A 26738-nucleotide genomic window follows, 5' to 3' on the forward strand; every position below is an offset into this window, starting at 1 on the left:
TTCACCACAGTCTTTGAGGACCACCCAAGTGGGGCTGTAGCATGACGCTGTCCTCTTCTGGCTGGTGCTGGCACACTGTGCAGATCCACTCCCGAACTGGGTTTGTGTTTTTTCCTCATTTATTAACTGATCACAGGGACTTCTCGTTGAAACCGTAGTGTGCTTGAAGGATAGACAGCAAAGCTGCAAGTACAGGAGTCTAAGTCACCTGTTTCTGCAGCTTACTGGCACTGCCTTGACCTGACTGGCCTGGGTTCAATATCTGTACCTTCCATTTTATAATGGAATGCTGCCTTACAAGTCTTAATTTTACAGATTTTTGGGTAAGGCACCAGTTCTCCGTGGGTAATTTAAGTCACATGTCACTTGGTTTCTTCCCCACCTGTGTCCTCAAGAGAACTAATAGTATTGAGCATTTACTTAACATAGTGACTTGGGCTTGGTCCATAACCTGTCCTCCAGTGCCTACAGGAGAGGAGGGACTACTTTAGAGTTTCCTGGGGGTACTTCCACTTGTCCATGTGCGTATTCACAGCTTTTAATTTGTCTTTTTCTCCTATGTATGATGTCTAGGGTCATACAAAGAATCAAGTGACTCCACACTTTTTATAATCACTGTTATTGCCCTGTTGCCTGGGTGCTAGAACCACTTGATCTCCCAACACCTTGCCCTCCACATTTTACCATGCTACCCTCAGTGATAATTTGAGTTATCATGATGCCACCATCTACCATGAGCTACCATTGTCCCCTTTGCCCTCATCAAGGAAGTTATCCTTGGGCTGCTCACACATGACCAACCCAAACCCAGAGTCCCATCGTATGAGTTTGTTTCCTGGGGCCACTTCCACCATCAATTCTGTATCAGTCAGAATCCCAATAGAAGCAAATGGAACACTGAAATCACGATAGTCCAAAGGTGTGGACAGTGTTGGAAATCCAGGACCAGCAGCAGTGGAGCTGTTACCTCCTCTTGGCATACGTTTTGGGGGAGAAGAGGTTTTTGGAACTGAGAACGAGGGTCATGTAGATAAGCCTCTTAGAGGGGAGTGGTTTCAGTTGAAAAACACAACCAGCCCAAGTCAACCACATCGGAAGAACCAGAAGAATAATTGCCTTGTCCTCCTTCCCTTCCTACTCCCCATCCTCATTTCCTGCCGGACTCCTGGTTATCCAGAGGGGAGAGGAGCTCCAGTGACGGAGTTCATACAAGCCAGCCTCCCGTGGCAGAGCAGACAGTGGGTGGAGAAGGGGAAAGAATACAACCAGAGAGTCAGGCAAGCAATTTCTGGCATACCATATAGAGATCTTGCAATGATTTTGTGAGAGAACGAAACTAGCAAAGTGCCTGACGGATAGTAAGCACTCACAGGTGAAAACACCGAGGAGGCCCAGAGAGGTGATGCTACCTGCTCAAGGACACACAGCTAGTTCATAACAAAGTCAGGTGGGGACTCCCATACTTGAAGCTCTCTCCCCTGCCCCTTCTTGCCCTGTTAGTCCACATGGCTTTGTTACTGACATTAAGTTGTCCCTTCACCCTTAGCTTCTCCTCAAGGAGTTAACTCCCTGTAATACAGCCCCTCATTACATATTTTTGCAATGGAAAGCACATCTCATCATGCTATTTCTACCTTATTTCACTGCCTCAGCAAATTATCTCATTAACCTCCTCCCTAAACATCTTACATTTTAGATACTGACATTGTGTACTACTCAACATCGCAGTAGACACACTCCTTTTTCCATGGATAATGGGACTTTTCCATTCATGTACATCATACCCCTCTTTAGATTATCATATTAAGTGCTTTTAAGAATACTAAATTAAGGGTCACAAAAAATGGATTCTAATTCTGGCTCTTCCACAAGCTGGGTGTCTGATCTGGAAGAGGCCACTTCACTTACTTGGTCTTGCATTTTTCATGCATAAACATTAGAGCAGGTGATTTTCCAGGTTCCTCCCAGCACCAAAGTTCACTGATGATGCAGACGAAGAGGGGTGGGGAAGAAGGCTCACAGAGAATAAGCCCCAGCTTTGTACCAGGCTCTGTGCCCTGTACTTTACCTCATGATCTCACGAATCACCATGGCCACCCTGTGAGAAAGGATTATTATCCCCATTTTACAGGTGAAGGAACTGAGACTCAGAGCAGACTAGTGATTTGCCCAGAGTCACCCAAATACTTCTTAGCAGCACCAGAATGTATACTGGAATCCATCTGATACTAGAAACCTAACTCTAAACCAATGATTCCCAAAGTATAGTTCCAGGTGAGCAACAAGAGCATCACCTGGGAACTTATTATAAATGCAAATTCTCAGGCTCCACCCTGACTCCTGACCCCTAGGGATGGGTCCCAGCAAACTGTGGTTAACAAGCCCACCAAGTGAATCTGGTGCCTGTTTAAAGGTGAAGTCCAATGTTTCAAACCATTATGCTCTACTGTTCCCCCTCCTAATTCTCTCATCATATACATCTCATTACATGCTCAAATAGGCAGATAGCAATACTGCTCTGTAAACACAGCCTCTGTGTCTTTCTGTTCGTGTCTCCAATTTTACCTTCAAATGTGCTGATTGCATAATTCTTCCCATGTAAACATCTCAGTATCTCTCATACACCCTTTAAATGCTTTACTATAATTGCCCTCATTCAGGTTTGCAAGATATTCTAAGCCTTAAGGTGGTGGCTCCAGTCTAGCCAAAGGAGCAGACATGAGTGATTATACCCAGGCAGGGATATGTGCTAGGATGGAGGTAGGAGGCAGCACCATCAGATCCTAAAGCAGCACATAATGAACAAAGAAGGTGGGGATTTTTCCATACAGAAGTGATGCTTGGGTAGAGTTTCAAACATAAACAAGAAGAATAATTATTGTTATTGTGGGGATATTTTTGTTTGAATCTTAGTTCTTTTTTTAAAAAAAAAAATCAAACAAAAAGAAAATCTTTTCACCAACTCAAAGATTTTAGTTAACTGCCCCCCGCCATGATAAATTAAGAAAAGACCTTAAAATAGAGACTCCAGTTTTAACCAACTCCCTTCTGAAAGCTCAGGGCTTTCAGGTAAGAACGGGGTGGTTTGGGAGCATTCAGGAGGAAGCATTGACAATCACATGGGGTGAACCAAGTTTTGAAGGATGAGGCATCATGGGCCATAAAGACAGATGAGCGCCCCTTCCAGGCAGTTTAGCAATGCTGTAGGGAGAAGCGATTGAGAGCAGAGAGTGGTTCATTTGTGAAGCTCTGGGTTCAAGTCCTGCTCTCATATGACTAGCAGAGTGACCTTGACTATGTCTTGTGTTTTTCACTCAGTTACATAATTAAGATACTACTTTAGAGTTTGGGGGGGGGATAAAATACATAACTGCTGCAATTTATGCATCACACCCTGTAGTGGATTTGTGATTATTTATGTTGTTATTGGCATTGCTGTTGTTCCAGGAGGAGACATAAAATGTGAAAGCTTTGAGTAGCAGGTGGGACAGAGCATTGTCACTTATATGACTTGCAGAGTGCGAGGGATGTGCAAACAGCAGGGTTAACTGGACACACGCCAGGACAGCATGGCAATATCACAACAATGGGATTGTCTGTTTTTGCAGGAAAGTGTACATGGGACGAGGGGCTGAAGATCACGACCAGACCAAGAAGTTTAGTTTCTTGGTCTAAACTGAGGCAACTGGATTTATCCCAGAAGCTATTGTATTAGCCACCATAACAAAAGACCACAGGCAGGTGGCTAAACAACAGAAATTTATCTTCTCCCAGTTCTATAAGCTAGACATTCACGGTCAAGGTGCCATCAGGGTTGGTTTCTGGTTTGGCCTCTCTTCCTGGCTTGCAAATGGCCACTTTCTCCTTGTGTATAAGTGGGCTTTTTTCTGCACAGACACATTCTCTGGTGTCTCCTCCTTTTCTTTTTTTTTTCTTTTTGAAGATTTTATTCATTTATTTGACAGAGAAAGAGAGAGAACACAAGCAGGGGTAGCAGGAGAGGGAGAAGCAGGCTCCCTGCTGAGCAGGGAGCCCAACGTGGGACTCAATCCCAGGACCCTGAGGTCATGACCTGAGCCGAAGGCAGACGCTTCACTCACTGAGCCACCCAGGTGCCGCATCTCCTCCTCTTCTTATAAGGACACCAGTCCTATTGGATCACCTTTCTGACCTCATTTACCCTTAAGTACCTCCTTTAAGGGACCATCTCCAAATACAGTCAGAGTGGAAGTTAGGGCTTCAATACGTGAATGTTGGGGGACATGATTCACTGCCGCCCCCACCGAGGGACTCTAAGAAGGAGAGTACCACGGTCTGATTTGCCTTTCACTTAACTCCGTCCCAGCCGTCTGCATTGTGGGTGGTTGAGGTGGGGTGTGGGTAGAGACCAGAGGACATTCACAGCTATGGACTCTTGCAGGAGGCTGATGGAATGGTGGCCGTGCAGGTGGAAAGCAGAGCACAGAGAATTAGGAGGGGACTTACAGGACATGGTGACTGCCAGGAGGGACACAGAGGGAAGGACGGTGAAGGGAGGAGGCACGGAGGGCTCTGGGTTTCCAGGCTTGGGGAGGGGCTGGCTGGTGTGCCCAGCACTGATGAGAGGGGGGTGGGGGTGGTGGGTCCAGTTTTAGGGATGCTGAGTTGTTGGGCTGGGGGCACCCAAGGGGAAGCGTCCAGGAGCCCAGACTCTGCAGACACCCGGGCTGGGGTCTCAGTAGCAGATTTCGAGTGCAGTCTCAAGCCTCCTGAGCATCTATTCTGGACTGAAAATAGCCCACACACTGCCCTGCAAACCTTCTAGTCACAAATGTGAAAACCTCAAACACCAACAGCCTTGCAGAGACGTGTTAGCCTATTTCTAGTTTGTTTTTCCAGTTTGAGGCGCCTCCTTCCTCCCACCCCTCTTCCTCCACCCCACCACGCCTTTTATCCCCCCTCCCATGCTTTTGCCCTGGGGCCAGCCCATGAGCCTCCCTCCGCCTCTCCTCTGATCACTTCCTGCCTTTCTTCTCCCTCCCCCTGCCCCCTCTACCTCTTCCTCCACCTGCATCTTATCAACCCACTAAACATGCACATCTCAGCTCTTTATTTTCTTCTTCCTTTCTTGCTAATCGGCCCCATCATGTGGATCCCCTCCAAGGGGGCCTTCCCACACCTGCCCCATTTGCTGAAGGTGTATTTTCCACGTCTCCCCTTGGGGCACGAGCCCCTCTTCCCTCGGGGCCCTCAGCCTGTCTGGACCCCTCCCTCTCCTTGTGTGTCTCCCCCTTCCCTGAATCACAGCAGCCTTCCACGCAAGGCCGGCTGAGCTGTGTGAAGTAGAGCACAGAGTCTGGCCAGAAAGAATCTAGGTCTGTGAGCGCAAAGGGAGCCACCCAAAGCCAACCGTGGTGGCTCAGTGGCTAAACCACAGAAGCCGATCTTCTGACTCTCAGTCCAAGACTCGTCCTGAGACACCCGGGAATTGACATCACAGGTGTCTAGGGCCACACAGACCCCTACTCTCTCCCCTCAGCCGGGCTCCTGCTGCGCCCCCGGGCCTCCTCACCATCTCCTGCCGAGGCCCCTCCACCCTCCCCGACACCCTCCTTGAGGATAATGCCGCAGAGCTTCCCCGCCCTCGGGCAGCCAGCCCGTGGTCCTGCTCTGCTCTCGGCGCTGTCCTGGTCCCCGCTAGGCCCCTTCCATGCCCAGTCAAGGGTTTTGAAGGGACTTGTGTTCAGGGAGATCAACTCAACATCCTGGAGTCAGCTCTGCTCAGCCCAGCATAGCTCCGGATCTCAAGAAGGCAGAGCTCCCACCTTTAAGAGGGAGGAGGTAGGCGGTGGGAAAGAACTGCTAAACACTGGGCAGTGGGGAGCATGGGGAAACTGCAAAGACTGGGGTTTCCACTTGCAGTTACAGGTCACACGTCTGAAAAGGCCCCCCTTGAAGAGATCCCGCTTCCACCTTTTGCCAGCGTGGCAGGGGTTACTGGTGGGAAGTTAGACCATGTTTTTATACAACACAGAGGGCTGCGTGAGGAGTGAAGACGAGTGCGTCCCCAGGGGTCCTACCTGGCACTGGGGTAGATGCCCCAAGGACAGACCCACCTGCAGCAGCAGGCCCAGCAGGGTTCTCAGATGGTGGGCACCCCGGGGGTCCCTGGTCCTGGGGCTGGAGCTACTGGGGGTTTCTCTCTGGGATCAACCTCCCTTGCATCTATCACTAAACCCACCATAACAGTGCTTTGAGGGGGGACATTTTATTTCCCCAGAATTCATGATTAGGGCCCCAAACTAAGAAAAAAGGTGCTGAGTATCCCATATCCCAAAGAGCAACAGTCGGAGCCTGATGCCCCCCCCAAGGAGAGCACGATGCCTGAAGCAGCTCTGCAACTCGTCACCCTTCCCCGTTCCAATCCATAGAAGGGTGAAGGAAGAGAGAGGAGGGGCAGAGTCGGAATCCCTGCATTGCTTTCTCTCCTCCTCCTTGCAGCTGGAGAAGCAGGGAGACTCCCGGGAAATTGCTCCTGGAGAGTTAGGCCAACTGCCGGCCGGACACCTCGTTTTGCCATCGGATGGCTGCGATGGAACAGCCTTGCTGATCAGCCTCCTCCACCTACTGCAGCAAGGCAGGGGAGAGGCAGGGGGAGAGGCAGAGCCAAGACAGGAGGCACTGAGGACCAACGTGCTCCGGCGCGATGAGACGTGAGTTTCCCACGGGACACCCCAGAAGGGAGCCAGGCCCGACCCACGTCACAGACACAAACCCGCAGGCAGGCTCCTGAGAATGAAGTGGACATGGGGTACCCTGGGGTGGGGAGGTGCCGAAGAGGTCAAGCCAGGGCTGCCTTTCCCACAGAAAGGCCCTGTGCAGTGGGGAGGCCCCCACACTAGGACCTGACATGGGCCCCCTCCGACAGCCAGCATTGGGGCACCCACCACACGGCGGGGGAGGCAACCCGCGCTAGCCTGAGAGGCCTCCAGCACGAACAGAGGAAGACAGCTTTGTCTGCTAAGGAGCCCTCCTGGGTCTCCTCTCCGCCCTCCACTACCCCATCACTCGGAGAAAGCAGAGGGTCGTCGTCTCAGAGCCCGACCCACCCCTGCAGTCAGGGTGCCCATCAAGATGGTGCCAGGCAGCGGGGTGGGGGGCGGGGAGCGGGATCTAAATCAAGCTGGAGATTGAGGTTTTGTAATGGGCGGAACTGAGCTTATCAAAAAGAGAAGTAGCCAGGAAGTTGTCATAAGGGATCCACGGCACAGGGGAAGGAAGGCACAGTAGAGCACCGCAGAAAATAGCACAGAGGACACGTTTCATGTTTGTCCCCAGGGCCCCGAGATTCCTCACCGGGGGCTCTCTATCCCCTCTGAGCTCTCAAGCACTGGGGAGCCTCAGTCACCAGGGGTGTAGCTTCCAGGTTGGTGGGGGGGCGTTGAGAGCTCACAGGACGGAAGGTGCATTCACACTGTACCATAAATGTAGTCTATCGGAAGCAATGGACATACAATGCACCCCATAAACTGTGAAAAACAAGGCCTTTTGTTCTTGGACAATGAAGAAATTGCAAATTTTTAATCCACGTAGAAAAAGAAACACAAAGATAATCTATGTTGTGATAGTCACCAGAGTTGTTCACTAAATATTTCTAATTCTACTCTGGGCACTTACCAGCTGCCTTTGAGTTAGGTGGGAACCTAGTCAATGAAATGTGGGCCAAGTGACATGGAAGCTTTAGGAACCAGGGTTCAATGTACCATGTGTCCTTCACCTCCCCTTTTTTGGCACCACAATCATGGAGGACGGAGCCTCCCTCAACCTGGGTCCCTGAGTGAGGACAAGAAGGAGGAGCGCCCCCTGCTGACGTCTCATGGATAAGTTGCGGCAATGCGAAGAAGACCTTTGTAATTTAAGCCACTGAGGTGCGGGGATGTATGTTACTCCAGCTGATCCTCGTCTCTCCTGATTCTCATGAGTAGGTTAGCAATGTGCCCATCATCCAGGGACGAGACGACATCCAAGTATGCAGCCCCTCCACCGTCAACTGTGTGAATGATCAGGGTTGTCCCGGTCGGGTATGCCACACCCAGGATCGTGGACCTTTAGCTACAGTCAAAGCTGTGGCTAGGAAGACCCCGGGGGGCAAAGGGACCCTCATAGAGTGCCCCTTGTTTAAGGGAAAGGGGGCGGTGCAGACAGGGGAAGGGCTGAGGCTGCATTGGTGAGGTGTTGGCTGGGGGTGACATGGAAGACTGGAAGGAATTGGCCAGAGTGCTCACCCAGATTTGCTAAGAAATAACAAGAGAAACCTGTGTCGCGTACTTCGTCGTACTCCATTCAGTGGGCAGGCATGACCCTTCTCCGTATGGATTCATGGAAGTCACACAAAGGGGAGTAGTGATCCAGGCTGTAGGGAAGAGGGCTTGATTTCGTGGCACTGTACGAGAAAGGTCATTTCCCCGGTCCCCACCTGCTCGGTGGAACAGAAGGGGAGTGCCACGGAGCAGAAGATGCGAGTGCTGCAAAGGTCTGCAACCACACTTGCGGCCTCGTGGGTATCCGGGAACTTGGGAGTAAATGGCCAGGTGACCAGCCTGGCTGTCTCTAGGTTATTCTACAAAGCATGGGTGCTGCCAGCTTCCCATCCCCTCTGGGTCCCCTAGAGAACCAGGGCTGTGTACTAGCCTGCAGGCCCCTCCTCTGATGGCAGCACAGGCCCATCGATCCTCCTCTCCCCACGTCCTAACTGAAAATGTCCTCGCTCTTTCCCTCCCCACAAAGGCTAGGTGTGGCTCAGGAGCCTCTTGGTGAAGGAAGAAACGGGATGGATCTCTCTTTTCCTTGACTGCTGCTAGTGATGGTCCTCCGGCCCCTGGGAGGAGGGACTGCAAGGGGCTGCAGGCTGGTCCTGCGCTCACGTGAAGCTCAGCCCTGTCCTCTCCCACACCAGCCTGGGTGTCTCTGCTGGAGGCTAGGTCTGCCCCAGGTCTCCCACTGACGTCCCACAGGGGCAGATGCCTCCCTTATTTCGCTCCCCCAAATCCCTGAAGCCTATGGGAGGCCTCTGCAAACCAGGGGGCTTTTACTGAGACTCTAAACTTCTCAGAGTAAAAAGCACTCAGAGCTGAAGGCAACCACCTGGGGTCTGAGCGGGACAGCAGGGGGGGGGCTGCTGCGGTGGCCCCTCCAGGAAGGCAGCCGGGAGTGGGCAGGAAAGCTGAGGGTGGGTGCCACCAGCAAGTCACTGAACTGCCGAGTGTGATTCGTGTGACATGGAGAGAAAGCCGCGACTCGCCCCCTTGGGACACGGTGTGTAGACCCAGTGCGTGCTGAGCCGGGGGTGAGCCTGGAGACGCCGTGGCAGCACTCAGCCCGCTTGACGACATGCAGGGGTGACCCTCTTTCGCAGGAACACTTCGCTGAAGAACGGGTTAGGGGAGACTTTTCAAGAGGAATTACCTTCTGTTCTCCGCAAAGGGCAGAGGGGCAGAGTGTGGCAAAGGAAATCTGGAGGAGGTCCTCGGAGGGTGGTGGGGAAGCCATTTCCAGGGACAGCTGGCCCCTTTGTGTGGGGAGGGGGTGAAAGGAAGAGATGCCAGCAACACCCGAGAACATCTAGAGCCTCCCCTCGGCTGCCAATCCCCACCCTGAAGCCCCCCAGCAATGTGAACCAGACGAGCAGCCTCAACCTGAATACCCCAGAGATGGCATGAACCCCTTTGGGGCTCGGCACCCTGTCTACAGCTGCTTCCCAACTCGGGTCCTGAGATGGGGATTATGGCCGATGTACCCACCCCCACCAGCCTGAAGCCACGGAGCAGGCTTCCCACCCCCCCACCCCCATAGCACGGCCTGCAACATTGCTGACCTTCCAGTGATGGTTTGCGAGGGGCGGGGGGCAGCTGTACCAAGATGCACAAACATGCTAGGTGAGGGCCAAAGGGATCAGTGTCCTCACAGCAAAGCGTGGGGACACCTCTCGGCCACTTCAGGGTTCCCTTCTAGTCTGATAGCTCGGACTTCCTAGAATCAGAGCACCAGGGGAAACCACCCAACTTTTAAGAAAAAGAAACCTTTCCATCAGAAGAAGCCACCCAAAGAAAGAGGCAACAGCTACCAAGGTTTACCCATTTTTATTTTTTATAAAACAAGCTACAGATATCTCCCTCCATCCTCACAAAGGAAAGCCACACAACATAGCCTACACGTGTGTGAGAGAAGATGCCAGGGTTGGGGAGGGGGGATTCTGAATTTCCACAGGGGGGCGCCCTATCTGTGTTTTCATGCTTCCTCCAGGTCAGGGAAAGGGGCCGTGGCCTTCTGGAAGGTCCATCTAACTCTAGCACGCTGGGTCATCTGGTCCAGGCCAGTGGGGGGTGGGGGGCCCCCTTTCCTCCTTACCATGTTGGCATGTCTTAGTCACCCCTGAGACAACCTCCAGGACTTGCTCAAGAACGTTCTCTAGCCCGAGGCCCCGCCAGAGCATGTCCCGAGGAGGCCGTGCCCGCCCCCCAGCTCCGCCCCAGGCACTCCCCGAGCAGGGCCTCGAGTGGGTCCATACTTACGGTGCCAATTCCTTCCAGACCCGAAATGGGATACACAGTCTGCTGAGGTGGGTGCACTTATGGGAATGCTGGGTGAGATATGAGAGGAGGCCAGATTTCCAAGAGCAATCCGATGGGGGCACTGGTCCTGGGCCACTTGTCCTCCTTCGTTGCTGCCACAGCCGCTCATGGGAAGAGATGCTAAGTGTCACTGGTTGCTCTCTGTCTGACGGCTGTCTGAATGGGCACGGCCACCCGGGCAGAGGAAGGCTGGGCAGCCTGCAGTGGAATCCCAGTAACATGTCTGTGGAAGGTGAGGCCCGGATTTCCCCCTAGCTGGGTTATTAGCCCTACACTTCTACAGGGGGCAGAGGTAGGAGACCCAGAATCAGTTTTACTCTGGAATTGGCCTCAAGCCTAGAAGCCCTTAGGAGCATTTGAGGGAACAGGAAGAACCTCAGTATTGGGTTAAAAAACAAAGAAACCACTGAGTTACCAACAAGATGACCAGCCGAACTCCTCCCTCAGGCTTGTCATCACTGCTGAGGACAGGATGGCAGGGGAGATACAGAGTGGAGATGAAGCCCCGGCCTGACCCTGCGGCTGAGACGGCCAGTCTCGGGAAGCCACACTTGTGCATTTGCAGGGGGCTGGCACTGCACCCATCAGTGCTGGCCTCTGTCCTCTTCCCTCCACTGCTTAAACATCAAACATCCACTAAATAGAAGGCCTCACTGTATCTTTTTCTTCTTTGCCTCCCTTCTCGTGCTTTACAGAGTAGATGCTAAACACGGGTGAGAACGTTTCAAATGACCTAATGCAAATCGTCTGAGAATCATTTGCTCGGTGGGTCACGAGGATACTGGCATACCCACGGACGGATCCTGGGCCACCTGAGGTCCAGAGAGCAGGACCACGTGGGCATGGGAGAACTGGTGCCTGTGCTGGCTATTGCCATCCCTCTGGGGGCAACTCCCATCTGTCCCTCAACCCAACCTCCCTTGGGAAGGCCAAACGCCCAGTGACCTGCTGCCTCTGACAGCTAAAGCAAGGGCAGGACCCTCCTCCCACCAGGAAAGAACCAATGGAGTCTACAATATAATCGTAGGGCTCCCGTCTTCATGCACACCGGGGTCAGTGTCCAAATGGAATCCAGGTGGGCTGGGGATACAGTCCTGGGTTCTAGAAAGCTGGGCTATGTGTCCGGAGCCCCCACAACGGGAGCGGGGTTGGGGGAGAGGAATAAACAAATAGCAAAATGCCAAAACCTGTACAAAAGAACTATACAATTTACATATATATTTATGTACAGTATATAAATCTCTTTCTTCTCAGTCCCAGCAACAAACACCCACCCGCCCACCCCCCACCAAAAAAAAAACCCCTCGAAGTTGTCAGTAGCAGATCCAAAAACTTACAATAAGATAGAGAATAAACAGTCCTTTTCCCTTTCCTTTTCCCACTGTGGTATTAGATACTGGTGCTTAAAAATGAAACCGAAAAGAAAACACGCGAATGAGAGTTATCAAAAGTGCAAACACGGTGGGCACCACTTATGTTACACGGGATGTGGCCGGGCCGGGGGAGCTGGTGAAGGTTAGGTGTCGGGTGGTCCGTCCTGCCTCCCTGGTCTCTCCACCTGCCCTTTGGTTTTCCGCTCCTTAGACGAGGCGTCCTACTGGGAAGGGAAAGCAGAAGCAAGGGATCAGAGGCGGGTTTATGAGAAGCCCAACCGCACACATCCATTTACCTCACAAGGGCAGCCTGTTAGACCTGGGCTGGGCAGGACACGGGGAGCCTCGACTTGCAGAGAAGCCCATCCTTTGCCCCCATGGCGCACCACAGTGGCCCCTGAGACAAGTCTGGCATTCCTTGTGGAGGCAGCACGGCTGGGGGGGCGGGGGGTGCAGCCCGAATAAGCCATACTACTCCCAGCCGCTAGCCTTCCAACCTGGGAAAGGCCGGCGTGGCTTTGTGCGCGGGGACCGCAGGATCCTTGTAGGATGAACCAATCTTTCCCTCGTGTCCTCAGCAAACGAAAATGGAAAATGGCAGCCTAGGGAACTTGGCCAACTCCTCCACTCCTGCTGGACTACCGTTGCTGCATTTAGGGGGCCCACGGAGGGGACCCCAGAAAGGCATCTTACTGCATGGGTTCGGGCCTGCTCATTTTCCCTGGGGGACGCTGCCAAGACTACCACCCGCAACGAATAGCAACGGATGCCCCTCAAGGGGCCTTGACCCAGAGGCCTGGCGGAGCTTACTGGGTGTCTATCTCCTCCAGCCCCCAGAATGAAGACTGGATTCAGGAGAGAGCCAGAGGTTGTGCTGCCTGTTCTGTGGGTGTTGGTGGCCCTGGGCTGCTGGGGTGAAGCCACCGCTGGCCAGCACCTTTAAACAAAGTCCCTTTCCATGAGCCAGGCCCGCACTGGGGTGCCTCTCTGAAATCCCCTCAGCTATTAGCTAAGAAGGGCTTTGATGCTGATGGACATTTGCATAACCTTCTTGGGTCCTGGTTCTCCAAGTCACAGAACATCAGGGGTGGAGGGAATCTTAGTGACCATCTGGTCTCGCCCCTTCACCTAACAAATCCGGAAACTGAGGCTTGAGCCATTGAGTGAGTTAAACAAGGCCCAAGTCTCCCCCTGCTAACACCCTGTGCTGATGGGTCTCGGAGGCTCCTGCAGGGCCCAGGGTTCCTCGAGGAGGAGTGGGAGCTGAGAGGCCAGTGCACCAAAAGCCGGGCCAGCTCTGCGTGACCCCTGGAGGCCGCGTGACTTTGTGCACGTACCTTAACCCCGCTGGGTCAGTCTACAGAATGGGAATCAGGGCCACAGCTTTGCTGCCTCTACCCTGCCTCTCACAGGCCTGCCTCGGGGACTGACTGAATCCATGAAGTGGAGAAAGGGCTTTGAAGGGCATGAAGTGCTGCGGGAACCCACGCCCACCCATGGGCCACGCGAACCCACAGCCCAACGCCCCCCTCTCCCAGTCACACTCCTAAGACCTGAGAGCAACAGAACCCAGTTTGGGGGGCGGGGGCGGGGCAGATACTGATATGTCCGATTTTACAGAGGAGATAGACACCCAGTGTCTGGGGCTGGAGGAGATAGACACCCAGTAAGCTCCGCCAGGCCTCTGGGTCAAGGCCCCTTGAGGGTCATCCGTTGCTATTCGTTGCAGGTGGTAGTCTTGGCAGCGTCCCCCAGGGAAAATGAGCAGGCCCGAACCCATTCAGTAAGATGCCTTTCTGGGGTCCCCTCCAAACAAGCCTGGGAAGAGAGTGATGGGTTCGGGGGCCGGCAGGTGGGCAGTGACAGAATTCCATCATTCATCTGCTCCGCCCAGCGGGGCTTCTGTCAGTGCTGAGCAGAAAGATTCAGACACAGGGAGAGAGAGAGGCACCTTAGTCATGTCCCCGCCCACCGAGCTGAGATTCGGGAAAGGAAATGCACGCCCAGTAGGACCCAGCCCTCACTTGGGGAGGCTTAGGGCACTAATCCTTTACCCAAATCCCGTCATTTACCCCACGGGGCAACTTTATAGGATAGTTACAAAATGATCCACTTGTCCCTGTGTTATGATGGGGGGACTGAGACTTGGAGATGGCATAGCTTTTATGTGTGAAGTGAACTCAGGCCTGGCTCTGTCCTCCCAGCACCACACTCTTAGGGGGTGCAGTGGGTGGGGGGAGCCTGAACCCAGGGTAGGCGGCATCCTCGGTCAAGGCCAAGGGAGGGCTGAGATGTTTCACAAATGGAGGAACAAGTCTCCAGGCTGCCTGCCTCACAGGATGGTGACCATCATCCTGACGAAGACGTTTTATTAACTGGGGAGGAGCAGCTAAAAAAGAAGGCCCGGCCCTCAGAATGTCTGACCCCTTCTTGCCCTGCAGACAGCTCAGCTCCCCAGTGGGCAGTTTGCTTAGTCAAAATACCTGTGTTCACAGGCACTTCCAGAAAATGTGGTCCCTGAGACCCAAAGGGACACGTGTTCCTAAACCGCGTGTGCTCCCCCAGCCCCCTTGAGCCCCCACCTGGCCTGCAAGCCCCTCTCGGCCCACCAGAGGGCACCGCATGACACCAGATGACCAATGCCTGGGCTCAGGCCCCACATAACCTTCTACCCAAGTGGCTTTCTGCCGCCCCCCAGAGCAGAGGACCCCAGGGAAGCTGCCTTCAGCCCATGGGCGTGCTCCTCTACAACTACCAATTTCTTTCGTGCGTTCACCCCGGACCAGGGTACTGACCAGGGCACTGGGCTTAGTTCCTCACATGCACCATCTTGTTAAATCTTCACACCAAGCCTATGAGGTAGATACTGTCATCTCCATTTTGCAGGCAAGGAAACTGAGGCTCAGAGAGGTTAGATGGCTTGCCGAGGACTACAGGGCTAGCGAGTGGCAGGGCTAGGATTAAAAGCCAGGTTTGTCTGCCTTCAGAGCCTCTGTTCTTACCCGCAGCCCCGACCCCGCCTCCCCTGCGCCTCTCACTAATGGTCCTTTCTCCGGCAGGCACAGCCTGCTTAAAAACTATGGGTCTCCCCCCTGAGTTTGCTGGTGGCTCCCTGCTCCCAGCAGCCTCTACTCCCGTTCACACCCCCCCAAGCTGGGTCTGCTCCCCCATTTCTCCAGACTCACCACTGGTCTTGTCTCCCTTGGCCTTCCTCAGGCAAGCAAGACTGGCCAGTTCACACAAGGGACCAACTTCGAACACTCTGAAGTCCTTCTCACGGAGGGGACAGCGTTCTGGCCTGGAAATTCTGAGGCTGGGTCCAAGGGCTAGCCGTGATGCTACCTCCCGTGTGACCTCTGACCTCGAGCAAAGTGCTATTCCTCTCTAGGCTCACCTAGACACCTCGACTGCAAAACGGCCTGAGGACACAGGCACACACAGACGTGCCTGCACGCACCCACACAGATGTGCACACGCACCAACCCAGAGAGACGCACATACGGACATGCACGCATGCACGCCCACGCACAGACCACGCACACACATGCGGAGACAGGCGCGCGCTCCGACGTGCACACAGACGCTTGCCTACACACACAGCATGCCCGCGGGGACACGCACAAACACGCCTGTGCGCAGACACACGCAGACACACGTGCCCCAGCCACCCTTGGAAGCAGGCAGTGTGTTCTGGGGTCAAGAGCCGTCCCAGGGCTCTCGGGCCTCTCCTGTCCCGTTCCCGAGGGAGGAGTTCAGGGGGGGAGGCGGACAGGTGCTGGGCCAAGAAGGCGCTGGGCTGCACTCTGAAGCACTCGAGAGGCCTCCCTGGGCAACGCTGTGAGGGTAACTTGACACTAAAGCCTTGGCCGAGTCTGCGCTGAGGAGGAGCAGTGTGCCCTAAATACCACATTCCAGGTGACAGTTGTCCCGGGTGCTCCCCTCAGGTCCTGGGAAGCAGCCAGCATTGGCAGATCCTGGGGCCTGGCGAGGCTTCAGAGAAAGGCCCGGAAGCCCCTCTCCGCTCTGCGGACAAGAGGTCACCACGCTTGGCCTCCCCTTGGCATCTGTGCGCTGCATAGACCAGGGGGGACTGAGGGCAGAGTCATTACAGACCCCGTGGGTCCGAACCTCCTCGGTCCTTACGAGCTCCTGGGTGGGCCTGGGCTCTACACCAACACTGGGTGGTCTCTCTGCCTGTGCTCTGGGAAATAATGCGATGGTGCCAGGCACCGCACTAGGGGGGGCTCCTCAGGGCATGGGTGCTGCTGCCTCAGGCAATAATCTGAAGAAGAACAGTGATGTTGAACTTCTATCCAGGTCCTTCACCGTCTCAGGCGCTGGATAAATGTTTTCACTCACTGTCCCACTGAATCAGCACAACAGATACCCTGGTTGCTCCCATTGTACAGATGAAGAGACTGAAAGCCAGAACGGCTGCGTGGTTTGTCTGTGGTGAAGGAGCTAGTCTGGGGCAGAGGGCAGGGTTTGAGTCATGACATTGCACTGCGTCCTGGGGGAACGCACAGAGGCGTCCTCAGCCAGACAGGAGTGGTCAGAGCAATGAGCCATGGAGGGGGCAGGTCCCAGACAGGGTCCCTAGCGGTCATTCATCCGCTTCCTGTGCTACCCGCTGGGTTCAGTGCCTACCGAGGGTTAGCACCAGGAAAAGCCCTTATGTTTTCTCCCTGGGCAATCTCAGCTTTTTCAAAGCTTCCACTTCAAATAAATTGGTATCACCCGCCCAGACCCTTCACCTGCACTAGAGCATCCTTCAGGTGCATCCAACCTGACATGTCCAAACCATACTGGTTGTCTCTGTTTCCCGCACTGCAGCCAGAATGATTTTTTAAAGCAAAACCAATCCAATCATTTCTCTGCCTGGACCTCTATGACAGCTCTCTGCTGTCCTTATGAAGTTGAGACTCTCCCCTTGCCTCCCGTCAACCCCCCCAGCTCTTGCCATCTTCAAATACGCATTTCAGTCCCACTAACATCTTTCAGTTCCTCTGCTACTGTTCCCTCACCTCTACACCTTCATGCTTCAGCCGCCGTAGCCGAGAACACCCCTCCCACCACTGACACCTGGGCTCGGCCATCTCCTACCCATTCCTCGGGGCTGGTTTAGGTTAGGGCTTGGCAAACTTCTCTGTCAAGGACTAGGTAGTAGATATTTTAGGCTTTCTGGCCCATGCACAGTCTGTCATTTGTTCTTCTTTGTTGAAAATTACATCCCTTTAAAAATATAAAAAGCACCCTTAGCTCACAAGCCATACAAAAATAGGCCACGGACTAGATGGGGCCCGTGGGCCATAGTTGGTTTAGACATCACTTCCTGCACCAAGTTTTCCAAGGCTGTCTGTCCCTGAGCTAATTTAAGTGCCCCTACACATGTTCCTACAATACCCCACACTTGTTCTATCAGGACAGAGATGATTAGGTTTCCACCAGAATCCATGTTCTCCTCCTCTTCCTGGGCTCCCCGCCTTCCTCACTCTGCGGTGTGGCCTGGTGGCCCTTCCAGCCCGGGAGATAGGAGAGGTGACGTGTGTCACTGCAGGACTGGCCCAGAAAACTCCCCCCCATGCACTGCTCCATGCTTGACTCCGTCTGGCCAACTAGGAATGGAAATGACCTCCAGGGTGACCTTGAAGCCACGTAATAAAAGACGACGAGCCATTCTCAGCCAAGATCCCTGAGAGACTGCACAGAGCAATCTCCATTCCTATTCGTCCCCGCCCCCCCCCCCCCCCCCCCCAACGCACGCACACACGCACCATGACCTGGAATCCCGCTGAACTGTTGTGTGGGCAAGATGAGCAAACTTGTCCTGTGTTGAGCCATTACATGTGTGGGTCTACTCGTCACCGTGGCCTGGCCTATCCCGAGGCACTCCTACAGCACTTACCACAGTGTCTGTAAATACTTCCATATTTGTCTCCTGGTAGACTGTGGAAGGACAGGGATTTGACCTGTCAACTCCTTCACTGCACCAGGCATCTCGCGTAGAGCGTAACACACCCTCAGTAAGTGGTTGAACACATGAGTACCCGGGGTCCCCTCTACGGGGGGGAGCCCGCGGTCCCTGTTCCCAGGTGAGCCACGTCCTGGAGGGCCAGGAGCACAGGAGCAAGCACTCACCTTCTTTGCTGACACCCAGGCAGCCCTTCAGCTCGGGCAGTGAGATGACCTTGTCCTTGTTCAGGTCACAGTAGTCCGTGAAACGCCGGGCACACTTCTTGGGCTTGGCTTTCTTCTTCACGTAGCGCTTGAAGGGCTTCATCTCCCGCTTGTTGATGTCGTTGCTGCTATTGCTATCCAGCTGGCTGAAGTACCAGTGCACCACGCGCTCCTCCAGGGTGTGGCTGGGGTCCGGTTCTGAAAACCTGGGCCACAGGCAGACCCCCCGCCCGCCCCGGAGAGCCCCACTCAGGATCCTGCAGGGACCATCCGCCCCGCCGCAAGTCTCTCCCCCAAGGCCAGATGCCAGGGTCCTCATGCTGTGCTGCTGGCGGCCAGGGAGAAACGGGCCAAAGACCTCCCGGCCCCACTCGGCCGGCAGCAGGATGGAACCATCCTCTCCTGCTTGACTCTCAAGACTGGAGAGTTTATTTCTCCAGGGTCCCTGAGTGGGCCCTCCTCGTTACATGAGCCTGTCTCACCCTCTACCATAGCCAGGAGGGTTCTTGTACAAGATGGGTGCTCCGGATATATTGACTAGATTTAATTCACCTGAGTAAACCGCAGCCGGGATCCAAGCCGTCCTCCTGGCCTGGTGTTCTCTGCAGGACAAGCTGCTGTTGGCCCGGGAACGTGAACACTCAACGAATGGGACTATGGGAAAGCGTGCTCTGAGCACATGCACACACCCGACACCAGGCCAGGTTCTGGGATGAGTGGCCCTGGCCTCAAACTGCTCAAATGTCCTGGTGAGACAGAGCCAAATACCCTGACATCAGGCAGTGATGATTCGGTGTGAAGTTCCCATGGTCTGTCCCTGTCAGGCACCAAGTACGGTAGGAATCGAGAGAAGGCGGTTGTGATGGACACAAACAGAGGTTCTGAAACTGGCAAGTCCCAGACCTACTGGGGGTGCGTCTCTCCATGCAGATATTTTAAGACTGGAGGTCTGGGATGGACCTAGGAAACCGCAGGTACACTAGAACCCCTGGGGATTTTGCTTAGGAGTACCAGACGAGAGCAACCAAGAAGGCTTCCCGGGCTCAAGGGGCACAGTGATGACCACACGTCTAACACAGTCCTGTCAACACCGGACATAAAGTGGCAAGACCAATGTTTTTATGTGTAGCTGTATGCACGCCCTGCCCATCCATTTTCTTTACTTACGCTCTATCCCCCCCAACCCCCACAAACCCATTCAGGGTGCTAGCTAATATGTAAAACTTTTCGAGCCAATGACTGGTCTGCTCCAGAGGGGGTGACTATGGCTCCTGCCCTCAGGGCTTGGCACCGAGTAAATGTGGCCCAGGCCCTTGTGTTCAAAATCCTGGGCACCTTTCCCTTTGTAGGGGGGAATAAGGCTGAGGTTGGGAGGCCAACACCTTCAAGCAGTCTGTAGGGCCCTGGGTTAAACTACAGCACCACCACGGATCAGAAGTGGAGGTGGAGGGGCTCACTGTCACACAGGGATCCCGGACCAGGGGTTCCGGGCTGCCAGCACATTCTGAAACTGTATCTGGCAAGAAAAATATCCAAGGCACTTGCCAATACCTTGGGGTTCTTCCCTGGGGTTTGCAGAGTTTTCCAGAAGGGAGGGGAACCATCTCTGACCCCACCCTTATGAACGAGCCAGCGAACTCTTTCCCTTTCCCACCCCCAAGTGACCTCAACGTTTAGGGGAAAAGAAGTTTCATTACCCCAAAAAGCCAGGCATCCCTGCTAAATGCCCATTCCTAATTAACTGGATTGCAGTCCTGGGCAGGCCCCCCTGGGCATCCTGGGCTGATTCCCAGACAGCACAATTACTCCATCTGCCAGTGGGATGTCATCCTGACAGGTTTAATGCGGGAAGTATCTGGGGAAGGTGTGAGGGACCATCCGCCCCTGGCTCTTTGGGGATCTGCCTAGTCTGTCATGGAAGACAGGCTCAGAAGGTCTTTGGAACAGACGTGGAGCTATTTGTTGTGGAACTCAGATTTTTGTTTCTGCCAGCTCCTGGTATTTTGGTGTTTTAGCGCTCCCTCTGTTTTACCCACAACATTCACTCTCAAGCCTGCAGCGAAAACTGGGTGAGCAGCGGAGAATTCTCTATCAAGATGTCCACGGCACAGGAGGGAGGGTGGCCAGCTCCCTCTCAAGCACCCTGCCTGCCTGTGTTCCCCTAAATGTGAGGCCCGCCCCCCCCCCCGGCTGCGGAGGAGAGCCAGGAAGAGCCCCAAGGGAGGCGCTCCAGCGGTCCCACAGAGTGCTCTCCCCCTGGGTCCCTTCCGCCAGGGGCCCTGGGAGCCCCATGGGCAAAGGCAGCTCTTTAACCTTTAGGCTCAGCATAGCGTCATGTCTACCTAGAGGCTGGAATAATAAAGCCTCAGTCACCCAGCCGGGAAGGGATGAGGTCATCCCGCCCAGCCGCCCTGCCGCCCTGCCAGGAGAGGCCCGCTGCCTCCAACACGTGTTGCTGGGGCTCCCGCCAGCCTGGTTCTCAGGGACTCCACCGAGGGGGCTCCCCCACCTTCCTTTGGGCTGGTCCGCGCAAGAAGCAGCCCTTCGCCCCACTTTACAACCTCTGGGAGGTTCCCCCCACGCAGAGTGACCAGCATTTTGCTCCTGCCCCCTCCTCCTTCCTTTTCTTCTGACTCTCCCTCCCTGCCCTGTCTCCCTTATCCTCTCAGTCCTGCCCTCCTCACTCCCCCAGGGTCCTGCGGCCATGACCCCTGGCCTAACCTGGCCCTGGGGGCTCCGAGGATACTCACTTCCCCCGGAGAAGTCCTCCGAGGCCCTTGCAAGCAGTGTCTCTGGTTCCCTCGACCCTGCCACACCCTCAGCCTGTCCTGTGGACCCCGGAGGGCTCCCTCTTCCTCCTTCCTCCCCAGCTAGCATAGGGCTCCCTGCTTCTGAACTCCTTTGACTTCCAGAAACCCACATCCCACCCCCACCCCTGACCACAGAGCCCAGCTCTACATGTGACACTGGCAACTCAAGGGTCCCACTTGGGAACCCAACGCTTTACCCTGGCCAAGCTCCAAGTGCACTTAAAGCAAGAATTTCTTAGCTTTGAGGGATCATGGGCCCTTCAGAGAACCTAAACAAAGTCATGGTCTTCTCTGGAAAATTGCATATGCGCATAGCACTCTGCTGACTTTTGGGGTTTAATGGACTCCCTAAACCTCATCCGAGCTAATGGATTCAAGTGAAGAACCCTTGATCTAGAGGGAAGGAGACTCCAGCCATGGTCCCAGAAGAATGTTTAACAGTGAGCCTTCTGGAAGAAGATGGGGGGAGACAAAGGATGGTAGCTGGAGGGGTTTGGAGGTCATTTCCAACAAGTATTTCCAACAAAACAAAACATAATAGAAAACTACTGAAGGCATTTAGTCTAAAACTCTGAAAACCAGGTTTCTGGGTTTACAACAGCCTTAAGTCTGCACCATGCTTCATACAAGATCGAGTCAAAATTGAGATGGATCAGGAGTCTGGGTTTAGTCAAACCAGCAGTGGGCATGCATGTGCGAAAGAGCCAAGAGAGGCCTCAGTTAGTTAAGGAGAAGCTAAGATTTTCCCCGGGAAGTGCTGGATGGGTGGGGCAAAAGGGCCTTCCCCAGAGTTTCCAGAAACCTCTCAAGCAGTATTGGAGTCCTTTCCATCACAGTTAGACTCTCCCAAACTTACCCCTGACCTCAAAGCCATACCCCACTGATCCCTCCAGCTCTTGCAGGTTCTAGAAGTATCCTCTAAAAACATTGGCAGCTTGCACTCCTAGCTCTAGGCTTACACTGGCACCAAACCTCCAACCTTTCTCTCACATATGTACACACAACCCCTGCTGGAGATCAGGACTGTTGGAATTGAAATCTGCTCACCAGGTAAGGGCTGGGGACCCTACATCAGAGGGCGAGACGGTTCCTTAAATCACTTCATATCACTGGTCCGTGTCACAGGCCTCCCTACAGGCAAGGTCCCACTCTACTAAAAGGGCTCACTGGGTGTGTAGAGTTATCCAAGCGTCCTTGGATATGGTACGGAAAGTCACACCCAAAGGATACCAAATTCCAGATTTTGGAAAAACAAATCCAAAGACTGGTGTCAGCTCCATCTCTGGGCTGTTTGGGTGGCTGTCCTGTTGACTCCTGCCTCCAGGGATGAGGGAACCCACTCGAGCTAGGTCCCTCCCTGGACTGGCCCCGCTGAGTTGTCTCCAGAATGGACAGGTGACAGGTGCTGCCCTTCTCCTGCGACACTTTCAGTTTTGCTTCTGCAGCCTCCCCCTGCCAGGCCTTGGAGGCAATGCACAGCTGGAGAGCCGGCCCCATGCGCCACAAGAAAACTTGCTTTGGCCAAGCTCTTGGGCCTTGTTCTGCTGTCCCAAGCAGTTTTAAAAGAAGGTGAGGCGGGACGGCCTGGGAGTGCTAGCCAAGCCAAGCAGACCAACTGAGCCCCATCTGGAGAGGGGTCCGGGCCCTGCCAGCTGGGCGGGCGGGTGGGGCTGGGAAATGCCGCGTCAGCCACATTCCAGCCTCTTCCTTGAAAGGCCATCGACAAGTAGCTGCGCTGGGCAGGAAGGAGGGAGCCACAGTACAGACAATCTCTCCTTAGGGGACCACATGAGGGGCCAGAAGGCTCACACAGCCCACCCCACCTCCCCTCAAAATTGACTTTCTCTAGGGTGAGATGGAGAAAGGAGAGGGTTCCCCTGCTCGAGAAGATTCTGCCAGCTGGGATCTCAGAACTCTTCCTCTGGGTCTGATAAATGCTAATGGGCACCATGGGAGGGCTGATCCAAGGGGGAGCTCTCCTCCTGGAGCCCTGGTGGGAAGGACCATGAGGATAATTCTATCATCCCCCAAACCTTCATTGAGAACTGCCATCCTCCCACGCACTAACCACAGATGGTTCTGTGGATACCCCATTCTACTTTGCCCATTCTTAGATTTGGGCAGTACCGCTCTCCTCCCAACCCCAAAATCGGTCTGGAAGGCCAAAAAGGAAGCAGATAGCTCCCCTCCCTGCCATGTCCTATAACTAATAAGTCATCTTCAAATTGGATTAACTTCACCGATAAAGCTTCAGCATCCCTTCCCCCATAGCTGTAGTGCGGCCTCTCCTCACCTGTCTCTCTGATGATAGCTGTAACCTTCCCACCCCATCTTGCTCCCTTCCCATCCAGCTTCCCTAGAGCCTTCAGGATGATTCTTCAAAAATGCTCACCTCATCATGGGTGTCGTGCTGCCCTTGGCATGAATCCCAAGGCCGGGCGTGATCTGGTCTCTGCCCAAATCTACAGCCTCACCTTCTGCCTGCCTCCCAGATTTAAACCATACTTCTCACGTCTCCTTGCACAGGCCCTACCTCACGGGCCCTAGGGCCCCTCTGCCTCAGTCCATCTAGATTGGGGCATTTTCCCTTCATACATGAAGATGTGGCTCAAATGTCATCTCTGTGAAGCCTTCCCTCACATGCCCTCTTGCCCCCAAGTCCCTGAGGCACTTTCAGGGCTTCTATTACCATACTGAGTTCATAGTGCAATCATGGATTATATACCTCTTCTCTCAACCAGACCGAAGCTCCTCCAGGCCAGGGACTATGCCTTTGTCCCCGTTTGCCCCCAGAACCCCACACAGCGCTTATAACAGGGAAGAGCAGAGATGTAAGAGTTCATGCAAAGCCCAAATCTCCAGGCCTGGCAGGTGGTAGGTCAGGGAGAAGTCATGACTTCTTTGTCCCCTCTTCCCACTGGCCCCAGTGGATGTCCAGCCTTAATTACCAGACCCTGAGAGGAGGGAGGAGGGATCAGATGTGTCTTCCTTGACTTCAGCCTTCTGTGCCTACAGGCCCAGTGCTGCCTGAATTCAGGGCCAAGGCTAAAGCGCAGGTAGCCTGGATTCTCAAATTTTCTTCCACAGCCCTACTCCAGATGTGCTGCCCAATCTTCACCTGCCCTATGCCTTAGCGCTTACATCATAGAAGAGTGCCTGGCCAGGGTCCATCCACATGGTGCCCCAAGTCTCTCGGGCCCATGCAGGGTGCTGTCGGGCCCTGGTGACAGAGGAGCACCATGGTGAATTTGATGGCTAGGGTAGGCCTCATAGTAAGGCTTGCAGTAGGTGGTGAACCCTCTGATGCGTAGGATAAAGAGGCCTTATCAAGGCATGCCTCTCTGCATCACCCAGGGATCCATCCATTTATCCACCCATCCTTCTAGCTGCTTATTTGTTCAACAGATATTTATTGGGCATCTACTATGTGCCAAGGACTATTCTGAGTTCTGGGAATACAGCAGGGAAGAAGGCAGACAATGTTCCTTCTCTACAGAACTTAAATTTTCATTCAGGAGGGGTGAGACAGACAATAAATAAACAAACCAGCAAAACATCAGCTAGTGTAATGCTTGGCTGAGAAATTAAAAAGCAGCGTGGTGATAGAAGGTGACTGGTAGCCCTTTTAGATTGGTTGGTTGCTAAGAAGGTGACATTTAAATGGACAATCGGGGCGGGTCACAGGAAGATGGGGCCTGATATTCCAGACTGAAGCAGAAGCTGCCATGGAGACCCGGGGGGCAGGCAGGAACCCCGAGGGTTCAGGTTCAAGGCCTGTTTGAGGAACAGAGAAGGACCAGCAGCTGGAGCACAATGATGGGAGGGAGGACATAGCCGGCGAGACCCTCCTGCAGGCCAGTTCAGGTCGGAGCTAGAACTCACCCTAAACATAATGAGAGACCTTGGAGGGCTTGAAACCCAGGAAAACTGGTAAGCCTGGCAGCAGCCCCCCCTACCAGGGCTTCTCTCTCCCTCTTCCTGCCCCTCACCCCTCTTCCTGGATTTCTAAACTACTTCTTGATTCCTCTTGCCTGTCTTTTGAGTTTGAGTGCAGCCTCTAAGTAACACAATTACCAGCGCGGCTCAAACTTTTCATTCCCATCAGAACCAAACACGGGTTTGGCATAATAGGAGCTTAAAATGAAAAGCATGTTTAGGAAAGAATATATATTTTTTAATCTTCTCCCAAGCCTGTATCTGTATTACACCTAAAAGAGAGGGTTTTTATTTATTTTTTATTTTATTTATTTATTTTTTTTAAAGATTTTATTTATTTATTTGAGAGAGAGAGAATGAAAGACAGAGAGCATGATAGGGAGGAGAGTCAGAGGGAGAAGCAGACTCCCCGTTGAGCAGGGAGCCCGATGCGGGACTCGATCCCGGGACTCCAGGATCGTGACCTGAGCCGAAGGCAGTCGCTTAACCGACTGAGCCACCCAGGCGCCCGTAAAAGAGAGGGTTTTTAAAAAGAAAAAAGAAAATCTCTTCCCTAAGGACACATTGATATTAAAGACTGGTATTAAAAACACTATACACTTCTTATTTTTTATTTTCTGTAAAGATCCCTTCGGCCTGCGATTTGAGGGCAAGGCATCAAGTCCTGATGTCCCCTGGTTGAGGACCCCCGCCTGTGCCCTCAGCCCCTGCAGGCCCCTCATCCACTGGCCCAGGACCCAGTCGGGTCTGGTACTTCCCTGGCACCCTCAGTCCACCTGGGACCCCGGCCAGACCATGCTCAAGGGCTGAGCTCCCAAGGAAGCAAGTGGGACGCACTTGAAAGCTTGTCTCCTCAGGAGTGCTTGCAAAAGCAGCAGGCAGGCTCCCCGAGTGGCTGGTCAGAGCCAGCAGCCCCGGGGGGCTCGGGGGGGGGAAGCAGCCAGACCTGGAATTTTGAAGCCCATGCCCCCCCTCCTGGGTACTTTTTCCACTCTCTTCTAATAAGCACAAATATCTCATCCTCAATTTTGCATGAAACAACCGGTATTCCAAGCATAAGTAGCAAAGGCATGGAATACTGAATAAGCGCTCACAATCTACCCCGCCCCCTCTCCTCGGAGGTATGGGTACGGTCCTCTCTACTGTAGATGCCCAGTGGCTGAGCACCGTCGGAGCACCCTCGGCTGCCTCCAAGCAGCTCCCATCTGCCAGCCTGTCAGCCCGTCTCCATCTTCTCAGACGCGGTGCTGTGCTCCTCCTGGGGAGGCCTGATCCCATCCACAGGGCGTGCAAAACCAGAAACCAGCCCGGGAGCTCACAGGCCGGTGGGGCTGCTGAGTTAGTGCACGGGACCAGCAGCTTCCGAGCGTGGCACCCAGGAGGCGGCAAGCTCTGTGCTCACTTGGATGTGATCTCACCTTGGGTTTTCCGGACAGCCAGCCTCACCTGCCTCAGGGCGCAGCACCACTGATGGCCCTGCACCCCCGTGCTGGATACATACACGCCCTGCGGCTCTGCGGCTCGCCAGCCTGGGCCCCTTACAGGCCTGGGAGCCCGGACCTGTCACCGTGCTGGCATTCCTTGCCTTGCTGATGACATATGCCTCTGGGCAGATGGGAGGGACTAGCCCCCCCACCCCCCCTTGGTGAGCCTCCGAGCCCAGAGGCAGGCTGCCCATCCCTGCCGAGCCTGGCTACTTCCTCCGCTGCTGTAGGAACCAGAACCCCTCCACCCACACCTCCCCCCTCCCCCTGCTGCCGTGCCTCCCCTCTGGCTTCCTGGTTCCGACTGTCCCTTCCGCCTCATCTGTTGCTACTCTCCTCTCCGCCTCG

The 26738-nt window shown here is 54.1% G+C and overlaps 1 protein-coding gene across 4 annotated transcripts in view; it reads right to left on the reverse strand.

Moving 5' to 3' along the window:
* Positions 1–10099: 10099 nt before the first annotated feature.
* The window catches only part of SMOC1 (SPARC related modular calcium binding 1), a 152167-nt gene continuing 135528 nt past the window's right edge, over positions 10100–26738 (reverse strand). For 3 of the 4 annotated variants that reach the window (XM_034992602.1, XM_034992605.1, XM_034992604.1), the window contains exons 11-12: positions 18122–18366; positions 10100–12207 (exon numbers count right to left, since the gene is read on the reverse strand). In XM_034992602.1, coding sequence (XP_034848493.1) covers positions 12191–12207; positions 18122–18366 — 262 coding nt within the window. In that variant the 3' untranslated portion in view covers positions 10100–12190. The remainder of the gene's footprint in view (positions 12208–18121; positions 18367–26738) is intronic. The other variant, XM_034992603.1, reaches the window with a different exon arrangement.

The sequence above is a fragment of the Mirounga leonina genome, unplaced genomic scaffold (genome assembly GCF_011800145.1).
Source record: "Mirounga leonina isolate KUSES-001 unplaced genomic scaffold, KU_Mleo_1.0 Mir_82, whole genome shotgun sequence".
NCBI lineage: Eukaryota > Metazoa > Chordata > Mammalia > Carnivora > Phocidae > Mirounga > Mirounga leonina.